The 25,884-nt window shown below is 40.7% G+C and overlaps 1 protein-coding gene across 2 annotated transcripts; it reads left to right on the plus strand.

Moving 5' to 3' along the window:
- Window positions 1-1,055: 1,055 nt before the first annotated feature.
- GIMAP4 (GTPase, IMAP family member 4) lies at window positions 1,056-23,935 on the plus strand. 2 transcript variants are annotated; one of them, XM_032643971.1, is made up of 4 exons: window positions 1,056-1,368; window positions 18,544-18,642; window positions 19,732-19,785; window positions 22,227-23,935. In XM_032643971.1, exons 3-4 carry the CDS (start codon window positions 19,746-19,748, stop codon window positions 23,150-23,152), a joined length of 966 nt encoding a protein of 321 aa, XP_032499862.1. In that variant the 5' UTR covers window positions 1,056-1,368; window positions 18,544-18,642; window positions 19,732-19,745; the 3' UTR covers window positions 23,153-23,935. The 2 variants fall into 2 exon arrangements, with proteins under 2 accessions (XP_032499862.1, XP_032499861.1); XM_032643970.1 differs by lacking the exon at window positions 1,056-1,368 and adding an exon at window positions 16,793-16,852.
- The last annotated feature ends 1,949 nt before the right edge of the window (window positions 23,936-25,884 follow it).

The raw sequence follows: 25,884 nt of genomic DNA on the forward strand, positions 1-25,884 counted from the left end.
TCTTCGTAGTTTGGAATAAATCATTAGAAAACCTGGAAGTTCCACGTCTGAGTGAGGGTGCCGACTGCAGGCTTCACCTGAGGTGACCGCAGGACAGGCTGTTATGTAGAGGGAATGCAAAATGCCAGAAGGCAGAGGATTTTCTCTGGAGATGCTCTAACCTTCAGGGGAGATTCCTTCAATTACCCACTCAGGAAGAGAGACCTTGAAGTGTGAGGTTCTGAATGAGGGGGAAGTGAGGAGATGACTGGATCATGTGTCTCATACTCACTTCTTCCACGAATGCCCTGCTTTCAACCCTACAGCCCCATCCCCTTGGAGCGGAAATTTGTGAAGGCCACCTCCCCAAGGTGCTTCTGTCAACGTCCGCGGGCACCTCAGGACAGCCTCTCTGGGGCCATGTTGGCCGTGGGTGTTCAGCTCCAATGCATCCTTCCAGAAATCTGTTGAAACCTCTCGTCTCTGATACTTATACTCCTAATTGTCTATGGCATCCTGGTTTTTATTAGGGTTTGCAGAAAGAGAACGTCTGTGGTAGATAATTGATCTCAGTCCATTATCCAGAAAGCTTGGCATATGGCCAGTTTGCTATCTGGACGCTGAAATCCCTGATCTGTTAAATAGAAGTAAAATGCAATGAGAGAGAATGAGCAACATTTACATATTTATATTTACACAGAATTATTTGTGGCCATTTACGACTTGGAAATAGAGAAATTCTAAGATAAATTTCAAGTTGCTATTACTTCAAAATAGGCAATGATAAAAAATTGACTTGTTAAGTTTTCTTTATAAAGTTTAGGCTTTTCAAGTGTAGTGAAATAACTGAGGACATGGAAAGGAGACGTGACCCATAGGCCAGAACCCCTCTGCAAGGCAAGGGGCTGGCACCCCTCGGCAAATCGAGGGTGGGGGAATAAGCCAGGACTGCAGGCAGTCCTGGATACTCTGGGCACTGATCCATGAAATGACCTCAGTATAATCAGAACACAAGGAAACGTCCTTGTGCTACTTTAGTATAATCAGAATGATGGGAACACAAGGAGATGTCCTTGTGTTGCTTCTGAGCTCAAGGACGAAGCACGGCATGTCTTCAAGAAAGCCCACTGTTGCTTGTATAATCAATAAAAGCATATGTTGCTGCTTTGGCATTTCTGGAATGTTAAGAAAGCGAGTCTTAAGATGTAAACATAGATAATGCGTAAATAAAAGCTACCACAGCAGGACGGACGGCGCTGTTTTGCCTGAGCGAGCGGCAGCCCTCTACTGCTGTGCTTCGGCACAGTTCATCTCGTGTGATGAGGTTGCTTTCGGAAACCCTATCATAAGATAAACTGCAACATTTGGCGCCCGAACAGGGACCTGAAGGTAAGTAATCGCGTGATCGCGGGACCGAAGGGGAAATTGGTCCGCTCAGAGTAAGCGAAACCTTCGGCAACAGTAGAGTAACTGAAATGAGGAATTCCCAATCAGTAGAATTTCAATGCATTAAACTCCTGAAACAGTTATTACGGAGTTCAGGAGTGAAAGTGAAACCAGAATCTTTTAATGAATTGTTTGCGCTGGTACGTAAACATTGTTACTGGTTTCAACCTACTAGTCATAACCAGTTGAGTTTAAAAGTTTGGAAACAGGTTATGCGAGCCTTAAGAAGAGCTCATCAGCATGGAGACCTTATATCGGTCCGTGTTTGGTCTCTCTGTAAATTAATTTCCCTTGCCCTGGAACCATTACAATCTGAAACTGAAAGTAAATATGGGGCGCGTCCTCAGCGTCCGAATCCCGCTCCCGATCACTCTGCTGCTTTTCGTACTCTGCCCCGTGAGTCTCCTATAGAGGACCTTCCTCCGTCTCCTCCTCCCCTTGTGTCTGAGACAGGAGAGGATTTTTCGGATTCCAGTGATGAAGGGGCTTTTTCTGATGGTGATAAAGGTTAGGAGCAAGCTAGCAAACAAAATGAAATGCCACGTTCTCAACAGAATGAGATTTCTGATATACTTTCAAAGTTGGAAAATTTGATGGCTAAATTGGAAGAAAATAGAAACAATGCTACTGAACTCCCAACATGTAACTAAAACAGGGAAAGATTATACTGGGCTTGGATATCCAAATTTAGGATAGGGGCCACTGCTCGAAAATTTGCATTACCATTAAAATGGTTGAAGGATACCCCTATATGGACAGAGCAGTGGCCCTTAACTCAAGAAAAATTACAAGCATTACACCAATTAGTACAAGAACAATTAATAGCAGGGCATATTGAAGTATCCACTAGCCCTTGGAATTCACCTGTTTTTGTAATCAAGAAAAAATCAGGAAAATGGAGAATGTTGACAGATTTACGAAAAATTAATGAGATTATTCAACCAATGGGGGCATTACAACCTGGAATTCCATCTGCTGCAATGCTCCCTCGCAATTGGGAACTTATGATTATAGATTTGAAAGACTGTTTTTTTTTACTATACCATTACAACCTCAAGATTGTGAAAGATTTGCATTTACCCTACCAGCCTTGAATCAAGAACGTGCAGCTCAGAGATTTCAATGGAAAGTTCTCCCTCAGGGGATGTTAAATAGTCCAACTATGTGCCAATTTTTTGTTAATCAGCCTCTGGAGGAATTACGTCACCTGTATCCTGAGGCAGGTAGTCTCCATTATACGGATGACGTTCTATTTGCTCATCCTCTTCAGCAAACGTTACAGCAGATGTTACAACAAGCAGAGTTGAAATTTAAAGAATGGGGTTTACAGATAGCTCCTGAAAAAATTCAAAAATGTGCTCCCTGGCAATAGCTTGGACAAATTGTAACCAATACTCAGATTATTCCTCAGAAAGTACAAATTAGACGAGATTCTCTTGTACTAGTAAATGATTTTCAAAAACTACTAGGAGATATTAATTGGTTACGTCCTAGCCTAGGAATTCCTACGTATAAGTTACAAAATTTATTTCACACCTTGGAAGGCGATCCAGCATTGAATAGTCACCGTGAACTTTCTCCCCAGGCGGAACAAGAACTTAAATGGATAGAAAAACATATACATGATGCACAATTGGATCGGATTGAATCTCTGGATCATTTACGACTTACTGTATTTCATACCCCTCATTCCCCTACTGGATTACTACAACAACACGATAATCTCATAGAATGGATATCTTCAGCTCCTAAAGCTCAAAACAAATTGCAATCTTATGTACAAAAAATAGCTGATGTTATTATTAAAGGTAGGTTACGATTAAGACAATTATGTGGTCAGGATCCACATAAACTTATAATCCCTTTTTCAAACAACAAAATACAAACTCTTTTTCAGCTGGAGGATAACTGGCAAATTGCCTGTGCTCATTATATAGACAAAATACATAATCATTATCCTTCTGATAAACATTTACAATTTTTAAAAAAAGACTAATCAGATTTTGACAAAAATAGTTCAATCAGATCCTGTTACAGGACCAACCTTTTTTACTGATGCCAATAAAACAGGAAGAGCAGGATGTGCTAACAGTCACGATCAAAAGGTGTTACAGTCTCCCTATGTTTCAGTTCAAAAAGCAGAACTCTTTGCTGTAATACTATTGTTACAAGATTATCCAATTGCTCTTAATATAATTACAGACTCTCAGTATGTGGAATTTACAGTTAAAAATATTGAGACCGCTTTTATCCCAAATGATGGATCGGAACTGCACTCTTTATTTTTGCAACTACAACAGATACTTAGACTACGTACTGCACCACTTTACATTACTCATATTTGTGCTCACACTCATTTACCCGGCCCACTGGTAGCTGGAAATGATTTTATTGATACTTGAGCGGGTACCGTACAATTAGCTACAGCAGAACATCACAGATATCATACTAATGCCAGAGGATTGAAAAATAAATTTAATCTTACATGGAAACAAGCAAAAACTATTCTCCGTACATGCCCGCAATGTGCTGCCATTAATCAACCTTGTTTGAATATTGGAGTGAACCCTAAAGGCTTATCTGCTAATGCTATCTGACAAATGGATGTAACTCAATATCCTGGTTTTGGAAAGTTAAAATATATTCATCATTCTGTAGATACCTACTCTCATTTTTCATGGGCAACTCCATTATCTTCTGAAAAAGCTGATGCTGTAATAACTCATTTATTAGAAGCTTTTGCTGTTATGGAAATTCCCGACAACATAAAAACGGATAATGCTTCTACATATCTTTCTCAAAAATGTCAAACCTTTTTTGCGACACATAATATACATACAGCATGTTACAGGTATCCCAGGAAACAGTACGGGACAAGCAGGAGTTTTCAGCTTTATTGAATTTTAATTTGCATAAAATAAAATTCATGCATTTTTTCAGTAGATTCAATAATGAATTAATATTTCTAAGCTTGGTATTGACGTATATATGTGAGCTTATATATGAGCCTGTAATGAGCTTATATATGTGTATACACATTGCAACGAGTATTCATTTTATTTACTTATTATTCACTTATTTATTTACTTATTTTTACCTTTTGATCCCTTTCACCCATTTCTTCCACTTCCACCTTCAGCCCCCGCCTCTCGGAACCACCATGCTGTTCTCTGTATCTATGAGCCTGGCTTTTATTTTGTCTAGATTCCACATATAAATGAGTTTGTACACTATTTGTCTTTCTGTCTGATTTATTTCACTTAGCATAATGCCCTGAGATCTATCCATGCTGTCACAAATGGCATGATTTTCTTCTTTCTTGTGACTGAATACTATTTGTGTGTGTGTGTGTCTGTGTGTGTGTGTGTATCTCCTTTATTCTTCCAACCATCAGTGGACACCTAGGTTGTCTCCATATCTTAACTATTGTAAATAATGCTGCAATGAACATCGGGGTGCAGATATCTCTACTAGTTAGCGTTTTCATTTTCTTTGGATAAATACCCAGACGTGAGATGGCTGGATCATATGAAGTTCTATTTTTAATTTTTTTGAGGAACCTCCGTTTGGTTTTCCACAGTGGCTGCACCAATTCATATTCCTACCGACATGCATGAGGTTCCCTTTTCTCCACATCCTCACAACACTTGTTATTTCTTGGCTTTTTGATGTAGTCATCCTAACAGGTGTGAGTTCATATCTCATTGTGTTTTCTTTTAATTGGAGTATAGTTAGTGGACACTATTATATAAGTTACAGGTGTACAATATGTAAAGGTTATACTCCATTTATAGTTACTATAAAATACTGGCTATAGTCCCTGTTTTGTACAATATATCCTTATATCTCATTTTATACCTACTAGTTTGTACCTTTTAGTCCCCTACCTCTATATTGCCCCTCTCCTTTCCCTCTCCCCACTGGTAACCACTAGTTTGTTCTCTGTATCTGTGAGTCTGCTTCTTTTTCGTTCTATTCGCTAGTTTGTTGTAGTTTTTAGAGTCCACATATAAGTGATATTACACAGTATTTGTCTTTCTCTCTCTGACTTATTTCACTTGCATAATACCCTCCAAGTCCATCCATGTTCTTGCAAATGGCAAATTTTCTTTCTTTTTATGGCTCAGTAGTATTGCACTGTGTCTATATATATACCACATTTTCTTAATCCATTCATCTGTTGATGGACACTTAGGTAGCGTTCATGTCTCGACAATTGTAGATAATGCTGCCGTGAACATCGGGGTGCATGTGTCTTTTCAAATTAGTGCTTTTGTTTTTGTTTTGTTTTTTCAGATATATACCCAGGAGTGGAATTGTGGGGTCACATGGTACTTCTATTTTTAGCGTTGAGGAGCCTCCATACTGTTTTCCACAATGGCTGCACCAAGTTATGTACAGGAGGGGTCCCTTTTCTCCACATCTTCACCAACTTCTGTAATTTGTGTTCTTTTTGATGATAGCCATTCTGACAGGTGTGAGGCGATCTCTCATTGTGGTTTTGATTTGCATTTCCCTGGTGATTAACGATGTTGAATATCTTCTCATGTGCCTGTTGGCTATCTGTTTGTCTGCTTTGGGAAACTGTGTATTCAGGTCTTCTGCCTGTTTTTAAATCAAGTTGTTTGTTTTTGATGTCGAGTTGTATGAGCTGCTTCTATATTTTGAACGTTAGCCCCTTATGTGTCATATCATTTGCAAATATTTTCTCCCATTCTCTAGGTTGTGTTTTTGTTTTTTTGATGGTTTCCTTTGCTGTGCAAAAGCTTTGAAGTTTAATTAGGTCCCATTTGCTTCCTTTTGCTTTTATACTATGTCCTCTGCTTTAGGAGACAGATGCAAAACAATATAGCTGCGATTTCTGTCAAGAGGGTTCTGCTTATGTCTTCCTCTAGGGATTATAGGATATCCAGTCTTACATTTAGGTCTTTTACCCAATTTGAGTTTCTTTTTGGATATGGTGTTGGAAAATGTCCTTATGTCACTCTTTTACATGTAGCTGTTTAATTTTCCCAGCACCACTTATTGAAGAGAACGTCTTTTCCCCATTGTATATTCTTGCCTCCTTTGACCTTATGTGCTTGGGTTTATTTCTGGGCTCTCTGTTCTGTTTCATTAATCTATGTGTCTGTTTTTGTGCCAATACCATATTGTTTTCATTACTGTAGCTTCTTAAATAGTATAGTTTGAAGTCAGGGAGTGTAATTCCTCCAGAACTGTCTTTCTCAAGATTGTTTTGGCTGGACTTCCCTGGTGGTGCAGTGGTTAAGAATCTGCCTGCCAAGGCAGGGGACATGGGGCGTAGCCCCCGCTTGCTGCAACTAGAGAAAGCCCGCATGCAGCAACAAAGACCCAATGCAGCCAAAAACAAATAAAGAGAAATAAATAAAGGAATTTTTAAAAGAGATTGTTTCCACTTCTCTGGGTTTTTTGTGTTTCCATACAAATTTTAAAATTATTTGTTCTAGTTCTGTAAAAAATGCCGTTGACATTTTGATAGGGATTGCATTGAATCTGTAGATTGCCTTGGGTAGTACGGTCATTTTAACCATCTTAATTCTTGCAATCCAAGAACACAGTATTATCTTCCATTCTGTTTGTGTCATCTTTAATTTCTTTCATCAGTGTCTTATAGTTTTCAGAGTACAGGTATTTTATCTCCTTAGCTAGGTTTATTCCTAGGTATTTCATTCTTTTTGATGCAATGGTAAATGGGATTGTGTTCTCAATTTCTCTTTTTGATAGTTCATTGCTAGTGTATAGAAATGCAACGGATTTCTGTGTATTAGTTTTGTATCCTGCAATTTTACTGAATTCATTGATGAGCTCTACTAGTTTTCTGGTGGCGTCTTTAAGATTTTCTATGTACGGTATCATGTCATCTGCAAACAGTGACAGTTTTACTTCTTCCTGTCTGACTTGGATTCCTTTTATTTCTTTTTCTTCTCTGATTCCTGTGGCTAGGACTTCCAAAATTATGTTGAATAAAAGTGGTGAAGGTGGGCATCTTTGTCTTGTTCCTGATCGTAGAGGAAATGCTTTCAGCTTTTCACTGCTGCGTATGATATTAGCTGTGGGTTTGTCATATATGGCCTTCATTTTGTTGAAGTATGTTTCCTCTATGTCCACTTCCTGGAGACTTTTTATTACGAATGGATGTTGAATTTTATCAAAAGCTTTTTCTGGGGCTTCCCTGGTGGCGCAGTGGTTGGGAGTCCGCCTGCCGATGCAGGGGACACGGATTCGTGCCCTGGTCCGGGAAGATCCCACATGCCGTGGAGCGGCTGCGTCTGTGAGCCATGGCCGCTGAGTCTGCGCTCCGCGATGGGAGGGGCCACAGCAGTGAGAGGCCCGCGTACTGCAAAAAAAAAAAAAAAAAAAAAAAAAAAAAAGCTTTTTCTGCCTCTATTGAGATGATCGTATGATTTGTATTCTTCAGTTTGTTAATGTGGTATATCACACTGATTGATTTGCAGATGTTGAAAAATTCTTGCATCCTGGGATAAATCCCACTTGATCATGGTGTATGATCCTTTTAATGTATTGTTAGATTTGGTTTGCTAATGTTTTGTTGAGGATTTTTGCATCTATTTTCATCAGTGATATTGGCCTGTGGTTTTCTGTTTTGTGATATCTTTGTCTGGATTCGGTATCAGGGTGATGCTGGCCTCATAGAATGAGTTTGGGGGTGTTCCTCCCTCTGCAGTTTTTTGAAACAGTTGAGAAGGAGAGCTGTTAACTCTTTCATAAACGTTTGGTAGAATTCACTTGTGAAGCTGTCTGGTCCTGGACCTTTGTTTGTTGGGAGTCGTTTAATAACTCCTTCAGTTTCATTACTGGTTATTGGTCTGTTCATATTTTCTATTTCTTCCTGGTTCAGTCTTTGGAGATTGTACCTTTCTAAGAACTTTTCCATTTCTTCTCTGTTGTTCATTTTATTGGCGTATATTGTTGTTCATAGTAGTCTCTTATAATCCTTTGTAAGCTTTTATATTTCTGTGGTGTCAGTTGTAACTTCTCCTTTTTCATGTCTGATTTTATTGATTTGGGCCCCCTCCCTTTTTTTCTTGATGAGTCTGGCTAAAGGTTTATCAATTTTGTTTATCTTTTCAAAGAACCATTGTTTAGTTTCATTGATCTACTCTATAGTTTTGTAAGTCTATTTTATTTATTTCTGCTCTAATATTTATGATTTCTTTTCTTCTCCTAACTTTACGTCTTATTTGTTCTTCTTTCTTTAATTCCCTTAGTTGTGAGGTGAACTTGTTTCTTTGAGATTTTTCTTGTTACCTAAGGTGAGCTTGCATTGTTATAAACTTCCCTCTTAGAACTGCTTTTGCTGTGTCTCATAGGTTTGGAATTGCCATATTTTCATTTTCATTTGTCTCTAGGTATTCTTTTCATTTCCTCTTTGATTTCTTCAGTGATCTATTGGTTTTTTAGTAGACTATCATTTAGCCTCCACGTATTTGAGTTTTTTAGTTTCTTTTCTTGTAGTTGATTTCTAGTCTCATAGCATTGTGGTCAGAAATGATGCTTGATATGATTTCAATTTTCTTAAATTTACCAGGGCTTGTTTTGTGGCCTAGCATGTGATCTAACCTAGGGAATGTTCCATGTGCACTTGAAAAGAATGTGTATTCTGTGGCTTTTGGATGGAATGCTTTCTATATGTCATTGAGTTCATCTGGTCTAATGTGTCATTTAAGGCCAGTGTTTCCTCATTGATTTTCTGTCTGGATGACTTGTCCATTGATATAAGTGGGGGATTAAAGTCCCCTACTATTATTGTGTTACTATCAATTTCTTCCTTTATGTCATTAATATTTGCTTCATGTATTTAGGTGCTACTATGTTGGGTCCATGTATATTTACAATAATTTTTCTTCTTCTTGGATCAATCCCTTGATCATTATGTATTGTCCTTCTTTGTCTCTTGTAAGAGTCTTTATTTTAAAGTCTATTTAAGCTGATATAAGTATTGCCACTCTGACTTTCTGTTGATTTCCCTTTGTGTGGAATGACTTTTTCCATCCCCTCACTTTCTTTTCTTTTTTTTTTAATTGGTGTATAGTTGTTTTACAATGTTGTGTTAGTTTCTACAGTACAGCAAAGTGGAGTCCCCTGTGCTATACAGCAGGTTCTTATTAGTTATCTATTTTATACATATTAGTGTATATATGTCAATCCCAATCTCCCAATTCATGCCCCCTTCTCCCGCTTTCACCCGAGTTTACATACATTTGTTCTCTACATCCGTGTCTCCATCTCTGCCTTGCAAACCAGTTCATCAGTACCATTTTTCTAGATCCCACATATATGCCTTAATATATGAAATTTGTTTTACTCTTTCTGACTTACTTCACTCTGTATGACAGTCTCTAGGTCCATCCACGTCTCTACAAATGATGCAATTTCGTTCCTTTTTATGGCTGAATAATATTCCATTGCATATATGTACCACATCTTCTTTATCCATTCGTTTGTCGGTGGACATTTAGGTTGCTTCCGTGACCTGGCTATTGTAAATAGTGTTGCAATGTATATTGGGGTGCATGTGTCTTATTGAATTATGGTTTCTCTGGGTATATGCCCAGCAGTGGGATTGCTGGGTCATATGATAATTCTATTTGTAGATTTTTAGGGAACCTCCATACTGTTCTCCATAGTGACTGTATCAATTTACATTCCCACCAACAGTGCAAGAGGTTTCCCTTTTCTCCACACCCTCTCCAGCATTTATTGTTTGTACATTTTCTGAAGATGCCCATTCTAACTGGTCTGAGGTGATACCTCATTGTGGTTTTGATTTGCATTTCTCTGATAATTAGTGATGTTGAGCAGCTTTTCATGTGCCTCTTGGCCACTTGTATGTCTTCTTTGGAGAAAGACATTTAGGTCTTTAGGTCTTTATTTAGGTCTTCTGCCCATTTTTGAATTTGGTTTGTTGCTATTGAGCTTCGTGAGCTGTTTATATATTTTGGACATTAATCCTTTGTCCATTGTGTCATTTGCAAATATTTTCTCCCATTCTGAGAGTTGTCTTTTTGTCTTGTTTATAGTTTCCTTTGCTGTGCAAAAGCTTTTAAGTTTCATTAGGTCCCCTTTTTTATTATTGTTTTTATTTCCATTAGTCTAGGAGGTGGCTCAAAAAAGATCTTGCTGTGATTTACGTCAAAGAGTGTTCTTCCTATGTTTTCCTCTAAGAGTTTTATAGTGTCCAGTCTTACATTTAGGTCTTTAATCCATTTTGAGTTTATTTTTGTGTATGGTGTTAGGGAGTGTTCTAATTTCATTCTTTTACATGTAGCTGTCCAGTTTTCCCAGCACCACTTATTGAAGAGACTGTCTTTTCTCCATTGTATATCCTTGCCCCCTTTGTCATAGATTAGTTGAGCACAGGTGTGTGTGTTTATCTCTGGGCTTTCTATCCTGTTCCATTGATCTATATTTCTGTTTTGTGCCAGTACCATGTGGTCTTGTTTCTTGTAGCTTTATAGTCTGAAGTCTGATGTCAGGGAGTCAGATTCCTCCAGCTCCGTTTTTTTTTTTTTTTTCCCCCCTCAAGATTACTTTGACTCTTCGGGTTCTTTTGTGTTTCCATACAAATTTTAAGATTTTTGGTTCTAGTTCTGTAAAAAATGCCGTTGGTAATTTGATTGGGATTGCATTGAATACGTAGATTGCTTTGGGTAGTCTAGTCATTTTCACAATATTGATTCTTCCAATCCAAGAACATGGTATATCTCTCCATCTGTGTCGTCTTTCACTTCTTTCATCAGTGTCTTATTGCTCCCTAAGTAGAGGTCTTTTACCTCCTTGGGTAGGTTTACTCCTCGGTATTTTATACTTTCTGTTGCAGTGGTGAATGGGAGTGTCTCCTTGATTTGTCTTTCTGATCTTTTGTTTTCAGTGTATAGGAATGCAGGAGATTTCTGTGTATTAATTTCGAATCCTGAAACTTTACCAAATTCATTGATGAGCTCTAGTAGTTTTCAGGTGGCACCTTTAGGATATTCTATGTATAGTATCACGTCATCTGCCAACAGTGACAGTTTTACTTCTTTTCCAATTTGTATTCCTTTTCTTTCTTTTTCTTCTCTGATTGTATTGGCTAGGACTTCCAAAACTATGTAGAATAATAGTGGCGAGAGTGGACATCCTTGTCTTGTGCCTGATCTGAGAGGAAATGCTTTCAATTTTTCAACATTGAAAATGATGTTTGCTGTGGGTTTGTTGTATATGGCCTTTATTATGTTGAGGTAGGTTCCCTCTCTGCCCACTTTCTGGAGAGTTTTTATCATAAATGGATGTTGAATTTTCTCAAAAGCTTTTTCCGCACTTATTGAGTTGATCATATGGTTTTTATTCTTCAGTTTGTCAGTGTGGTGTAGCACATTGATTTATTTGTGGATATGGAAAAATCCTTGCATCCTGAGGTATATCCCACTTGATCATGGTGTATAATGCTTTCAATCTATTGTTAGCTTTGGTTTGCTAATATTTTGTTGAGGATTTTTGCCTCTATTTTCATCAGTGATATTGGCCTGTAGCTTTCTGTTTTGTGATATCTTTGTCTGGTTTTTGTATCAGGGTGATGGTGGCTTTGTAGAATGAGTTTGGGGGTGTTCCTCCCTCTGCAATTTTTTGGAAGAGCTTGAGAAGGATAGGTGTTAGCTTTTCTCTAAATGTTTGATAGAGTTCACCTGTAAAGCCATCTGGTCCTGCACTTTTATTTGTTGGAAGAATTTGAATCACAGTTTCAATTTCATTACTTGTGATTGGTCTGTTCATATTTTCTATTTCTTCCTGGTTCAGTCTTGGAAGGTTATACCTTTGTAAGAATTTGTCCATCTCTTCCAGGTTGTCCATTTTATTGGCATAGAGTTGCTTACAATAATCTCTTATGATGTTTTGTATTTCTGCGGTGTCTGTTGTAACTTCTCCTTTTTCATTTCTAATTTTTTTGATTTGAGCCCTCTCCCTCTTTTCTTGATGAATCCGGCTAAAGGTTTATAAGTTTTGTTTATCTTCTCAAAGACCAGGTTTTAGTTTCATTGACCTTTGCTACTGTTTTCTTTCTTTCTGTTTCATTTATTTCTGCTCTGATCTTTATGGTTTCCTTCCTTCAACTAACGTTGGGTTTTGTTTGTTCTTCTTTCTGTAGTCCCTTTAGGTGTAAGGTTAGATTGTTTATTTGATATTTTTCTCGTTTCTTGAAGTAGGACTGTATTGCTAGAAACTTCCCTCTTAGAACTGCTTTTGCTGAATCCCATAGGTTTTGGATTGTCATGTTTGCATTGTCATTTGTCTCTAGGTATTTTTTCATTTCCTCTTTGTTTTCTTCAGTGATCTCTTGGTTATTTAGTAGCATACTGTTTAGTTTCCATGTGTTTGTGTTTTTTACGTTTCTTTTCTCCCTGTAATTTATTTCTCATTTCATAGTGCTGTGGTCAGAAAGGATGCTTGACACAATTTCAGTTTTCTTAAATTTACTGAGACTTCATATGTGACCCAAGATGTGATCTATCGTGGAGAATGTTCCATGTGCACTTGAGAAGAAAGTGTAATCTGCTGTTTTCTGATGGAACGTCCTAGAAATGTCAATTAAATCTAGCTGGTCTATTTTGTCATTTAAAGCTTGTGTTTCCTTATTAATTTTCTGTTTGGGTGATCTGTCCATTGGTGTAAGTGGGGTGTTAAAGTCCCCCACTATTATTGTGTTACTGTCGATTTTCTCTTTTATAGCTGTTAGCATTTGCCTTATGTGTTGAGGTGCTCCTATGTTGGGTGCATATATATTTATAATTGTTATATCTTCTTCTTGGATTGATCCCTTGATCATTGTGTAGTGTCCTTTCTTGTCTCTTGTAACAGTCTTTATTTCAAAGTCTATTTTATCTGATATGAGTATTGCTACTCTAGCTTTCTTTTGATTTCCATTTGCATGGAGTATCTTTTTCCATCCCCTCACTTTCAGTCTGTATGTGTCCCTAGGTCTGAAGTGGGTCTCTTGTAGACAGCATATATAGGGGTCTTGTTTTTGTATCCATTCATCCAGTCTGTGTCTTTTGGTTGGAGCATTTAATCCATTCACATTTAAGGTAATTATCAATATGTATGTTCCTATTACCATTGTCTTAATTGTTTTGGGTTTGTTTTTGTAGGTCCTCTCCTTCTCTTGTGTTTCCCACTTAGAGAAGTTCCTTTAGCATTTGCTATAGAGCTGGTTTGGTGGTGCTGAATTCTCTTAGCTTTTGCTGGTCTGTAAAGCTTCTGATTTCTCCTTCAAATCTGAATGAGATCCTCACTGGGTAAAGTATTCTTGGTTGTAGTTTCTTCCTGTTGATGAACTTTAAATATATCGTGCCACTCCCTTCTGGCTTGCAGAGTTTCTGCTGACAAATCAGCTGTTAACCTTATGGGAGTTCCCTTGTGTGTTGTCATCATTCCCTTGTTGCTTTTAATAATTTTTCTTTGTCTTTAATTTTTGTCAGTTTGGTGACTAAATGTCTCTGCGTGTTTCTCCTTGTGTTCATCCTGCCTGGGACTCTCTGTGTTTCCTGGACTTGGCTGGCTATTTCCTCTCCCATGTTAAGGAACTTTTCAATGATAATCTTCAGATATTTTCTCGGATCCTTTCTCTGTGTCTTCTCCTTCCGGGACCCCTATAATGGGAATGTTAGCATGTTTAATATTGTTCCAGAGGTCTCTTGGGCCATCTTCATTTCTTTCCTTTCTTTGTTCTTTATTCTGTTCTGCAGCAGTGATTTCCACCATTCTGTCTTCCAGGTCATTTATCCGTTCTTCTGCCTCAGTTATTCTGCTACTGATTCCTAGTGTACTTTTCATTTCAGTTATTGTATTGTTCATCTCTGTTTGTTTGTTCTTTAATTCTCCTGTGTCTTAGTTAAACATTTCTTGCATCTTCTCAATCCTTGCCTCCATTCTTTTTCCGAGGTCCTTGATCATCTTCACTATCATTATTCTGAATTCTTTTTCTGGAAGGTTGCCTATCTCCACTTCATTTAGTTGTTTTCCTGGGGTGTTATCTTGTTCCTTCATCTGGGACATAGTCCTCTGCCTCTTCATCTTGTCTGTATTTCTGTGAATGTGGTTTTTGTTCCACAGGCTGGCGGATTGTAGTTCTTCTTGCTTCTGTTGTCTGCCCTTTGGTGGATGCGTCTATCTAAGAGGCTTGTGCAAGCTTCCTGATGGGAGGGACTCCATCCCCTCACTTTCAGTTGGTGTGTGTCCTTATATCTGACATGAGTCTCTTGTAGACAGTATATATATGGGTCTTATTTTTGTATCCATTCAACCACTCTGTGTCTTTTGATGGGAGCATTGAGTGCATTTACATTTTAGGTATTTATTGATATGTATGTTCTGACTGCCATTTTTTTAATTGTTTGTGGGTTGTTTTTGTAGGTGTTTTTATAAATTTCTTTTTCTTTTGTCTCTTCTCTTGTAATCTGATTACGATCTTTAGTGTTATGTTTGGATTCCTTTTTCTTTTTTCTCTTTTCCTTTTTCCGTGTGTGTGTGTGTGTGTGTGTGTGTGTGTGTGTGTGTGTGTGTATCTATAATAGATATTTGGTTTGTGGTTACCATGAGGTGTGTATATATATATATATATATATATATATATATATATGATTGTTTTAAGTTGCTGATCTCTTAATTTCCAACGCATTTTTAAATCCCTGCTTTTGTACTCTCCACCTCTCATTACTGTTTTTGACATCATATTTGACATCTAATTGCTTTGTGTGTCCCTTAAGTGCTTACTGTGGATATAAATTATTTTACCGCTCTTCTCTTTTAACCTTCCAACGAGCTTTGTGCGTAGATGATTTCCCACCTTTATGTTTGCCTTTACCAATGAGCATTTTCTGTTTCGTAATTTTCTGGTTTCCAGTGGTGGCTTTTCCTTTTTCTCCTAGAGAAGTTCCTTTAACATGTGTTATAAAGCTGGTTTGGTGGTGCTGAACTCTTTTCCCTTTTACGTGACTGTAAAGCTTTTGATCTCTCCATTAAATCTGAACCAGAACCTTGCTGTGTAGATTCTTTGTAGATTTTTCTGGCCCAGTTGGCTGCCAGGCCCTGGCTTGTGCTCTGGCTGCTGGCCTGCTGCTGGGTGGGGCTGGGATTCGGTGCAGCTGGCTGTGGGACCTATGGTGCTCCAGGGCTGGTGCTGGCCCATTGGTGGGTGGGTCCAGGTTTGGGGTGGCTGCCTGAGTGTGCAGGGCTGGTGCCAGTTTCCTGGTGAGTGGCATTGAGTCCTCTCATGGCTGGCTGTTTGGCTTGGGAGGCTCTGGGACTGGTGCCAATTGGCTGGTGGGCAGGTAAGCCCCTGGCAGGAATAGGCTAGAGGGAAGACTCTAAGAATGGAGAAGACTCCATTCTATGACAGGTGTCCTTGTCATAGAGTGAACTCCCCAAAACAGCTGCTGCCAGAGTCTACATCGCTAGGGGAGTCCTCCTTGCCTCCTGCCTCTCTGGGAGGCTCTCCAGGATCAGCCAGTGAGTCTGCCCCAGGCTCCTTTGAAATTACTGCTTCTATGCTGGGTCTCAGAGCATGGAGATTTTGTCCGTGCCCTTTAAGAATGGGGTCTCTGTTTCCCACAGCCTTCTTGCTCTCCCACGTGCAAGCCCCTCTGGCCGTAAAAGTCAGATATTTTGGGGGCTCGTCATTCTGGTGCAGGATCCCCCAGGCTGGGGAGCCTGAAGTGGGGCCCAGACCCCTTGCTCCTTGGGGAGAACCTTTGTAATTGTAATTTTCTTCCCATTTATGTGTCACCTACCCAGGTGTATGGGCCTTGACTATACCTCTTCCTATCTGTCTTGTGGTTCCTTCTTTATATCTTTAGTTGTGAGAAATCTTTTCTACTAGTTTTTCGGTCATAATTGCTTTCTAAATAGCTGTAATTTTGGTGTGCCCATAGGAAGAGGTGAGCTCAGGGTTTTCCTACTCCACCATCTTGGCCACACTCTGAGTGGCAACTCTCTGGTTTTGACCCAGTGGTTTTTTCTCAAACTTCACAGCATGACCCATATTTCTTCCCTCCCTATAGAGTCTTTGCATGGTCTGATATGGTAGCAACCAGGCAGATGTGACTATTTAACTTTAAATTAATCAAAATGGAATAAAATTAAAAATGCAATCACAATCATCACATTTCATGAGCTCAATAGCCCATGTGGCTCAGGGCTACCAAACTGAGTCACACAAAACAACCTCATCATTGCAGAAAGTTCTGCTGCTGCTAGGTGATAAGGTGGGCAGGTCTCTTGCACGAGCAAGTTAGGACAGCTCCTCCCCTCACTTCCTCTCTCCTCTTGCTTCTTGATAGCTTAGTGTCACCTCCTGGTTTAGCATTGCTTTCAAAGTTGGAGAGGGGAGCAGGACCCAGAATTTTTTTAGGTAAGGGAATAGGGGTGTTTGTGGGGGTGGGAAGAGAGGGAGGGAAATGTGTGATTTGGTGGAGGGGGGACTTCTCTTCTGGATCTATATCTTAAAACTCCCTGCAAACTTGCTCTCAGAATATATTTCTCATTGGTTCCTGCTTCCTGTCTTTGCTGATTTTAGGCAGTAATCTGTTTTGAAGGCTGAGCCCTACAAGTTGATAACTCTTTCAGCAGTCACTGCTCAGAGGATACTTGTATGAAAAAATGATTGTTTTCACCATTGATAGAATTTATAAGTAAAGTTGAAGCTTTCACGGTTTGTGTTGGCTGAGCAGACAGAATTAGCTGTGTGGGGAGCTGGTGGTGAAAAGAGCACTAGGAGATGTAAGAGGCGCAGTCAGCAGCCCCGTGTCACAAAGCCAGCACACGGTCAGGATCCAAGACTCTCTTACCTAGTTAATGATCTGCTCAGAGCTGCCCCTTTGGACCTTCCTCCTCAGGAACAGTCCCGTCGTGGACTTCACCCAGAGTTGGGGAAGGGGAACTTTTAGGAGATAGGAGGAGGGAAATGCCAGCCCATGTTACTATCTACAGTTCAGGAGAATCTGGGGATCCATGGATGCTTCTTCCTTAGGCAGTAGGAGGAGAATTCAGCCATCCAGTGTCAGTATGGAGAGAAGTTCAGACCTCTGGTTTTACATCAGATTTAGGCGAAAGAGAACAGCATTAAAGAATGCTGAAGAGAAAGTCCACAGACTGAATGGAAACACCATTCTTAATGGTGTTTAAGAAACACCCCGAACCTTTTGTTTTCCTAGTTCTGGTATCTCACTCCTTCTCCTGAAATCAATCACCAACATCAACTATGTGACCAAAGCTGATTTTTTTAAGATTCTGTGATTTCTCCTCCCAGTTTACAAGAAGCTGTTTCCTACTCCTTATTCCTAATCCACTTTCAAAGGAAGTGCCTGTCTTTCTAACAGTGTTTGAAATTTGTATTTGTTGGCTTCCTATCAGACACGCTTTCTTTAACAACTAGCATTTCAGCCTGTCCTACTTAAAATCTGATCTGCTAAGGGTTCTTCAAATGGCTTTCTCCGTTGCCCAACGTTAGTAGGTAGCAATGAAAGAAAATCTTTAAAACGTATTACCGTGTTTCAAGGATGCTAGGTATTGTTAATAAGGAAAGGATAGGGGACTTCCCTGGCGGCACAGTGGTTAAGTGTATTGGGCCTGCCAATGCAGGGAACACAGGTTCAATCATTGGTCCGGGAAGATCCCACACGCCATGGAGCAACCAAGCCCGTGTGTCACCACTACAAGACCTGAGCTCTAGAGCCCATGAGCCACAACTACTGAGCCCACGTGCCACAACTACTGCAGCACACGTGCCTAGAGCCTGTGCTCCGCAACAAGCGAAGCCCCTGCAATGAGAAGCCCACGCACTGCAATGAAGAGTAGCCCCCACTCGCCGCAACTAGAGAAAGCCCCCGCACGGCGATGAAGATCCAATGCAGCCAAAAAATAAATGAATTAAGTTTTTAAAAAATAAGGAAAGGATAATCTTTTTCACAAGCCGGATTAGGCTGGACGTAAAGCTCAATCAGAGAGGAGGCAAGAATCAGGGGGATTTGTTTTAATCAATTCATTTATTTAACAAATACCTATTGAGATCCATGCTTTGTCCAACATTGTGCTTGTCCCTAGGGAAGAACGGGGCAGACAAGACACAGACGGTTCACCATCACAAAGCTTACAGTCTACGAGGAGACAGTAAAAAAATCAGACGAACAACTTCCTATTGTGGTACGTATTCTGTAGAAACCCTTGCAGTGTGGCTAGCACAAACTCCACACCAGAGCCAACTTGTTGGTTGGTGATGGGGATGGAGAAGCCCTCTCTGGAGAAATAACAGAACACTGTGGCCTCAGGGCTGAGCAGAAATGAGCTGGGCATTGGATGGGTGTGGGAGTGCTCCAGGGAGGGGGAAATATTCCCCAAAGGTCTAGGAGCTGGAGGGAGCTTAGAGGATTCAGGGGACATGGTGGAGACCAGTATGGCTCAAGCCTTTTGAAAGAGAGAGAGAGAGTAATTGATCATGCAGGGCCTTTTGGACCATTCCAAGGGTTTTCAACTATTTGAACAATAAAAAGCAAAAGGAATCCATTAGGGAATTTAAGCAAGGAAAAAAAATCAAATTTCAGTTTTAAAAAGCTGTCTGATTATTGAGTGGAGAAGGAATTGAAGATGCAGTATCTGTTGGGAGCCTATTACATTTACAATCAAATGACAGTGGGTTGGATTAACATGGAGATGGGGAGAAATGGAGAGTTTTGCATTTTTTGGAAGTAAAATCAGTAGGATTTGGTGACAGACTGGTGAGCAAGTGAGGAAGGAAGTGTTGTGGATGTGACCCCAAGATTCTGCATGAGCCATTTGGGGGTGCCGTTTACTGAAATGGGGACCAGGCTGGGGATGGAGGTCAAGGGTTCCATTTTGTCTGAGTTCTCTGTGAGATGCCCATAAAATTGCCAACTGGACAAGTTGAATGGGATTTGAAAGTTTGGAACTCTGAGAAGGGTCTAGGCTGCAGGCTACATACAAATGGCATTCAAAGCAATAACTCACTGAATAGAGTGGGCAAGGGCACCCAGAACCAGTGCCAAGGAAGACCCTGAAGCACTTGCATTTGTGTAAAGAAAAGTGAACAATCTGAAAGTGAGACTGAAAACAGAGAATGGAGAAGTATTGGGAAATAGAGGAAGAGAAATCGAGTAGCAAGCAAGTTTATGAAAAAAAAAAAAAGAAACTGTTGGTTACATGAGGTTGACATTTCCAGTTTCCAGTTACTCTCCATTTACCTGAAATGACATAGTTATTTTTCTTTATTTCCAGGAATTCAAACTACAATGGCAGCCCTTTACCCCAGCAACCCCAGGACCAGCCACGGTGAGAGGCTGCTCGGGGCTAGGCAGGCCAGGCTTGGGGGAGGAGGGCTGGGTCTCTCCTGTCCCGTCAGTCAGCCCCCCTCTGCACAAGAGCAAAACATTTTCAACCACATTTCTTATTTTCCCTTCATTTACTCTGCTCTCTCATTTCTCTCGACCCTCTACGCCTTCTTCTTGTGATGTAGCTAAACAGCTAAGAGGAAGAGAGTTAGAATATCCTGATTGATCCGGACTTGGTGAGGTTTCTTACGTGCTACTTCCTACAGCGTGGACACACCAGAACAGTGGGTTGTAGCCTCCCTGATTGTTTCTCTGCCCCTCTCTTCAGCCCAAGAGAGGATTGGGAAGGAGGAACGTGGATGTAATTAATTCCTCATTCAGTTCCTTAAATTCCCTGCTGCTGGTGGCCTCACTATAACCAACAAATTCAACAGACTGGTCACTCCATTCCTCACATAACCCTGCCTCTACTCCCTTATCCGTAGACATTGATTATATCGTTTGAGCTTCTGCTGGTTTAGCAAACCACCCCACAATTTAGGAGCCTAAAACATCAACCGTTTAGCTGGCTCTTGGTTTTCTGGGTCAGTTGGGCAGTCTTTGGGTCTGGATCAACTTGGCTAATCTCAGCCAGACTCACTCATGCCTGTGTGGTAGGCTGGTGGTTCGGGATGCAGCTGGGTAATCTTGGGTAGCCTCATGGACATGTCTGGTAGTCAGCAAGCTCTTGGGCAGACCAGGGGGACAGGGATAACAGGCCCTTGTGTCCCTCATCTAGTAGGCTAGTCCAGGGCAGTTGTAAGGTTCCGAAAAGCAGAAAGAGAAGGCAAACTACAGTAAGTCAGCACTTCTGGAGTCTCTGCTTGTTCATGTTTTCATGATCTTACTGTCCAAAGCAAGTCACGTGGCCCAGTCAGATTCAAGGGTTGGAGAAACGGACCCAGCCTCTTGATGAGAGTAGCTGCAAATCCACATTCCCAAGAGGCATGAGTACAGAGAGGGAATAATTCATGGCTGTGTCTGCCACCTATCGTAGATTGCCGTCCATTTGCTGTCAACACTGGCCAATCGTTGCAGTGTTGGCACTGGCCCTTGGTGCCTTTTTATCTCGCCAGCCATGATTTTCCTACGCCCTGTCTCTAAGGTCAACCAATGCCCTCAGGATATCCTTAGGTTGGAATCTTCCATTGTGATGCTAACTACGTTATAGTCTGAACTCCCATCCACATTTTTCCGTAGGTAATCTTAGCCATCCGTATCCAGTGTTCTCTGCTTTGGGAAATTTGCTTCCTTCACCCCAGGATTCTGGTTATCAACTGTGAGAAACTCTGCCTTAGGGATCCAGGGATCAGCAAAAGCTTCACCATACAGTGTGTGGGAGATGGGGATGAACTACAGATTTTGTGGAAGCCAGAGTGGGAGGTTCTGCAATTTCCCTCTTCTGTTTGATTGATATTTTTAAAAGATTATTCCACTTTACAGAAGAGACTGAAAGGGCCAATGCGGAAGTAGAGAGACCAGTTAGGAGACCACTGAGGCATGGACGGGGATGTAACTTGGGCTAGTATGATGATCTTCAAAATAGAGAGAAGCGAACGGATTTGGAGCCAGGAGAACCTGGTGATGGGTTGGATATGGAAAGAAGGGGAAAGAGAGGAGTCAAGGGTGATGCCTAGATTTTTAGCCTGAGGAACTGGGTGACTGGGGATGATAGCTCTGAAAACAAATTGGGGTTTGTAACAGTGTCTATAAGGGTGTAAGCGGGATAATGTATGGATTGTCTCAAAGCAGAAATAGGTAGTTATAACACAGGATTCCTCACGCAGGAATCAGTCTTACATTCAAGGGCCGGCTGGCAGGGTCTGTCTTCTCGGGAAAACAGGCTCTCAAACGTGATTGCCATTTATCTTCCTGCCGGTCCCGGGTCTATGCCTAACAAATCGGGCAGACTTTGACTTTATAGACACGTTAAAGAGATACGCAGAGACCTGCTGAATGCAAACACGGAGAGAGCTATCAGATGACTTGGTATGTTACTTAAGGTTTCAGGTGCTGTGCTCCGCTGCTCTGATTATTAACTTCGAACTTTCCTAGGAAGTAAAATACGCAACGTCAATTTTGTGTTGCTTCCTATGTTATCTTATGAAGAACAGCTTCCAGTAGCAGCTCAGAGTTCTCTTCTTAACCATTTTGTTTCCTCCTCTGTGGGCTACTTACCTACACAAGGTCACAGTAAGAAGCTCAGGGGGGATGCTGAAAAGTACCTGGGCAGTCCTCAAATACTGCAAGAGGAACACGAGCCCAGAGGGCTTTCTACAGACATCCCTTGAGTGCGGAGGACCCTAGCAGGCAACAGAGAAGGGCACCAGTGGGCAGGAGCCTTGCAGGGGCGACAGTTGAAGTTCCTTCTAACACTACGGCTTTTGTTTCCTGTTGTGCCAGGGCTTGGAAACCAAGACCCCAGAGATTCACAACTGAGACTCGTCTTAGTGGGTAAGACTGGGGCAGGAAAAAGTGCAACAGGAAACAGCATCCTCGGAAAGAAAATGTTTCCTTCGGGCTTTTCTGCAGCATCCATCACCAGGTCCTGTAAGAAAGGAGACAGCACCTGGAACGGGAGGGAAATCGTCGTTGTGGACACGCCAGGCATCTTTGACACAGAGGTACAGGATGCTGACACTTGCAAGGAGATTGCTCGCTGCATAGCCCTGACCTCCCCAGGGCCTCATGCTCTCCTCCTCGTCACCCCACTGGGCCGGTACACGCCAGAAGACCACAGAGCCACGGAAAAGGTCCTGAAGATGTTTGGAGAGAGAGCTAGGAAACACATGATTCTATTATTCACCCGGAAAGATGACTTGGAAGGCACCGATTTCCGTGATTACTTAAAGGAAGCTCCAAAAGTCATTCAAGAGCTGATGGACAAGTTCAGAGATCGCTACTGTGTGTTCAACAACAGGGCGACGGGAGCTGAGCAGGAGAACCAGAGGCAGCAGCTGCTGGTCCTGGTTCAGCGCGTGGTCGCAGAGTGCAAAGGCAGGTGCTTCACGAACAACACGTATCAAAAGGCCGAGGAGGAGATTCAGAAACAAATCCTAGTGATACAAGAAAATTACAGAGCAGAGCTAGAGAGACAGAAAGCGCAGATAAGACAGGAGTACGAAGAGAAAATCAGAATGCTGGAGGATGAACTAGAACAGCAAAAGCAAGTAATGCAAATGAGGACGGAGTTGGCAGAAAGGGAGGCTTTCTGTGCTGCAAGGCAGCAAAATGCCAGACACGAAGTTGAGAATCTGAGCACGATAGTTGAATTCATCTTTCGCCTGTTGAGCATTTTTTCTTCTCTTTTCTCTCTGTTTGAGGATTAAACGTTAAGATCCAACTTCATGAAAATGTGTCTCTACTTCCTGCATATTTTCAGCTGGCCCTGCCCCATGTAGGTCAGAACATTCTCGTTTTTCTGTCTCTCAGACTCTCAGGACTGAGGAGAGTAAAGCTCACTGCTGGGAATTGGTATATGTTGATTGATTTAACAGGGGAGGGGCAAACTCTCAGTCTGTGAAACTCCAAAGCACAACGCATTGATGCTCCCTAATTGTGAATCCTTTGTCAGAGACACAGAGAGAAGGAATGCAGGAGACCAAAGAAAATGACCCCAAGCTTTCTGTGTTTGTCCCTGGTAAATGTTTCTCCTCTAGATGCTTTCTAGATCGGTAGGTAATCTCCCCCTGTGGTTTCGTCTCACTTATTAACCTTATAGTTTATGAGGAAGATCAGTTCTTTGCATTAGTTAAGCTTATAGATGGAGATGTTTATAGAATTCTTTGTAGATGAATGGAAATTTGTTTACTTACAACTTTACAGAAGGACTCAATTGTTCCTTATCATCTGCCCATTGACGAACAGAGTTGTCTGGAAGATAGATCCTTCAGAACTCAACTATGTGAAATGCGAGAAAGAGTGAAAGATAGAGATTCAACAGATAAGAGAACAATGTTTGGTATATTCAGATGTATGTGTAGAAACTCTGACCAACACCAACCAATTTGCTGAATCACAAGTTCTCTCCTTTTCTTGGGAAACTAACTGCTGTCCCACCCAGTTGAATTGTTTGCTTTTTGTTATTATAATAAAACATTTCTGTTCTCTCATATTTGTGCAAAATGGAATCTTTTTTTTTTTTGGAAAATACTAGCACTATTTCTTCTAAGGGCACAGGGATGAATTACAGTCTTTTGTAAAAGTTCAAGGTGATTTTGGAAGTAGTCTTGGTCTACCCTCTAGACTTCTCCCTTTCTCCTTTTCCCTGGAAGGTTTGAGCCACGTTCGCAACACCTCTGACAGTCAGAGACTACATTGCCCTTGGTTTCATTCATTATGTGTTGATAGAAATTACACGTGACCTACGTTTCTGAGACCTTTGTGGCTTTCCTGATGCAACAATTCTTTTCAATATATGGATAAAAATAGCTAAGTCCCTATCCCTTTTCTACTCTTCTACTGAATACTCTTCACCTAATAATTTCTAGGCTTCCCCAAAGCACTTTTCCATGTTCTACCAACGTGTTCTGGTGGTCATATGTGACCTAGGCCAACTCTCCTTGCTCTGTCACCTTAAAATCGTCTTCTCCATGTCCTAACCCATTTTGCTCAAACTAGGGCATATGTCTCTCCGTGATTTCCCCCAAACACAAAGGAGTTTAGACTGTACACTTAATAAAAATTAGCAAAGGCTCACGCATGTGAGAAGCACCGTGCAAAGAAGCGCGTGACTCCTTTAGAGGTAGTCGCTCTGAGTAGAGAGATTTGGATTCACTCTGCAGAAGGTGGGTGATCTCTGTCTCTACTGTTTTCATCATCGGCGTTTTAGTCAAAATTCTGAGATATGAATTTAATGTGCTATTGTATTACAACCTTCTATTAACAAATATTTAACCAAAGGACCACATATACCTCCCAAGGAAGAGTAAATACAGGCTTAATACGAAGAAAATTCTAACATCAGTGGTTATTTTCTGTGTAAATGCATTCAATTATTCTTACCCTTGCCTCCGAGTTAATGCTGTAGATGAGACAAAGAAGAATGTTTTGCTCTTGACTAGCAGTTAGGAAATGAGAAGCCCATGTGACATATCCTGAGAGCAGTTTTGCCTATTTGCCTCCCAGGGCAGAAGGCAGACAGATGAATGAAACTATGCATTGTGATTAATACAATAGAAGAATGAAGCATGTTCTCTTCTCTCAAGACTTTTGGGAGTTCATACCTATTCACCTATTTATTAACATTCATTGGTTGTTGGTACTTGGTGGTAGGTTTTATACGAGACACTGAGAATCTAGAGATAAGTAAAACAAAGTCCCTTTTGAGACTGGCTTCATTCACTTAGCATAATGATCTGGAGAATCATTGAAGGCGCGTACCAAGAGCTTGTTCTCCTTTACTGCTGACTACTATTCCATCTTATGGATGTCCCACAGTGTATCACTTCTCCTTTACTTATTCTTATGCCCCCAATTGATTGCTCTCGTCAAATTGCATTTGCTAAAACCTCCATTATAATGTGGATTAGTAGTGGGTGGGTATACTTGCTTTCTTCCTGGATACGCCCTCAGTGTTTCCCAATCAGGTAAGTGAGATAGCTGCTGAGCTACGGTAGTACATGTATTTGTGTGTGTGTGTAATCATGTTAAACAAGTATCCCCCAATCACTATTTTCTTGAGGGTTTTTATCACGAATGGCTGTTGAATTTCATTAAAGGCTTTTAAAAAGTCATCCATGAGAATTATCATGGTGAATGATATGAATAGATTTCCCAATATTGAACCAATTTTTCATTTCTGTTTTCTATCCCTCTTGGTCAGGATGTATCACATTCTTGATGTGTTGGCACCTGTTTGCTAATATTTAGTATTTTTGTGTTGATATTCACAAGAGATATGGCTCTATAGTTTTATCTTTTTGTACCATCATTATCAGACTTAGGTATCAATGTTATATTTGTTTTCAAAAAGCCATTCGGAAATTTCTCATCGTTTTCGATGCTCTGCAACAATTTAAAGAGCACGGAAACTATCTGGACTTAGAAGGTTTGGAAGAAT

Source organism: Phocoena sinus, chromosome 9, assembly GCF_008692025.1.
Source record: "Phocoena sinus isolate mPhoSin1 chromosome 9, mPhoSin1.pri, whole genome shotgun sequence".
NCBI classification, from domain to species: Eukaryota; Metazoa; Chordata; class Mammalia; order Artiodactyla; family Phocoenidae; genus Phocoena; species Phocoena sinus.

What these genes read in the sequence shown, in the direction of transcription:
- GIMAP4 (XM_032643971.1), top strand. Translation starts at nt 19,746, where the DNA reads ATGGCAGCCCTTTACCCCAGCAACCCCAGGACCAGCCACG. An exon ending in CAACCCCAGGACCAGCCACG is followed by an intron (nt 19,786 to 22,226) that starts GTGAGAGGCTGC and finishes CTGTTGTGCCAG; the next exon opens with GGCTTGGAAACCAAGACCCC.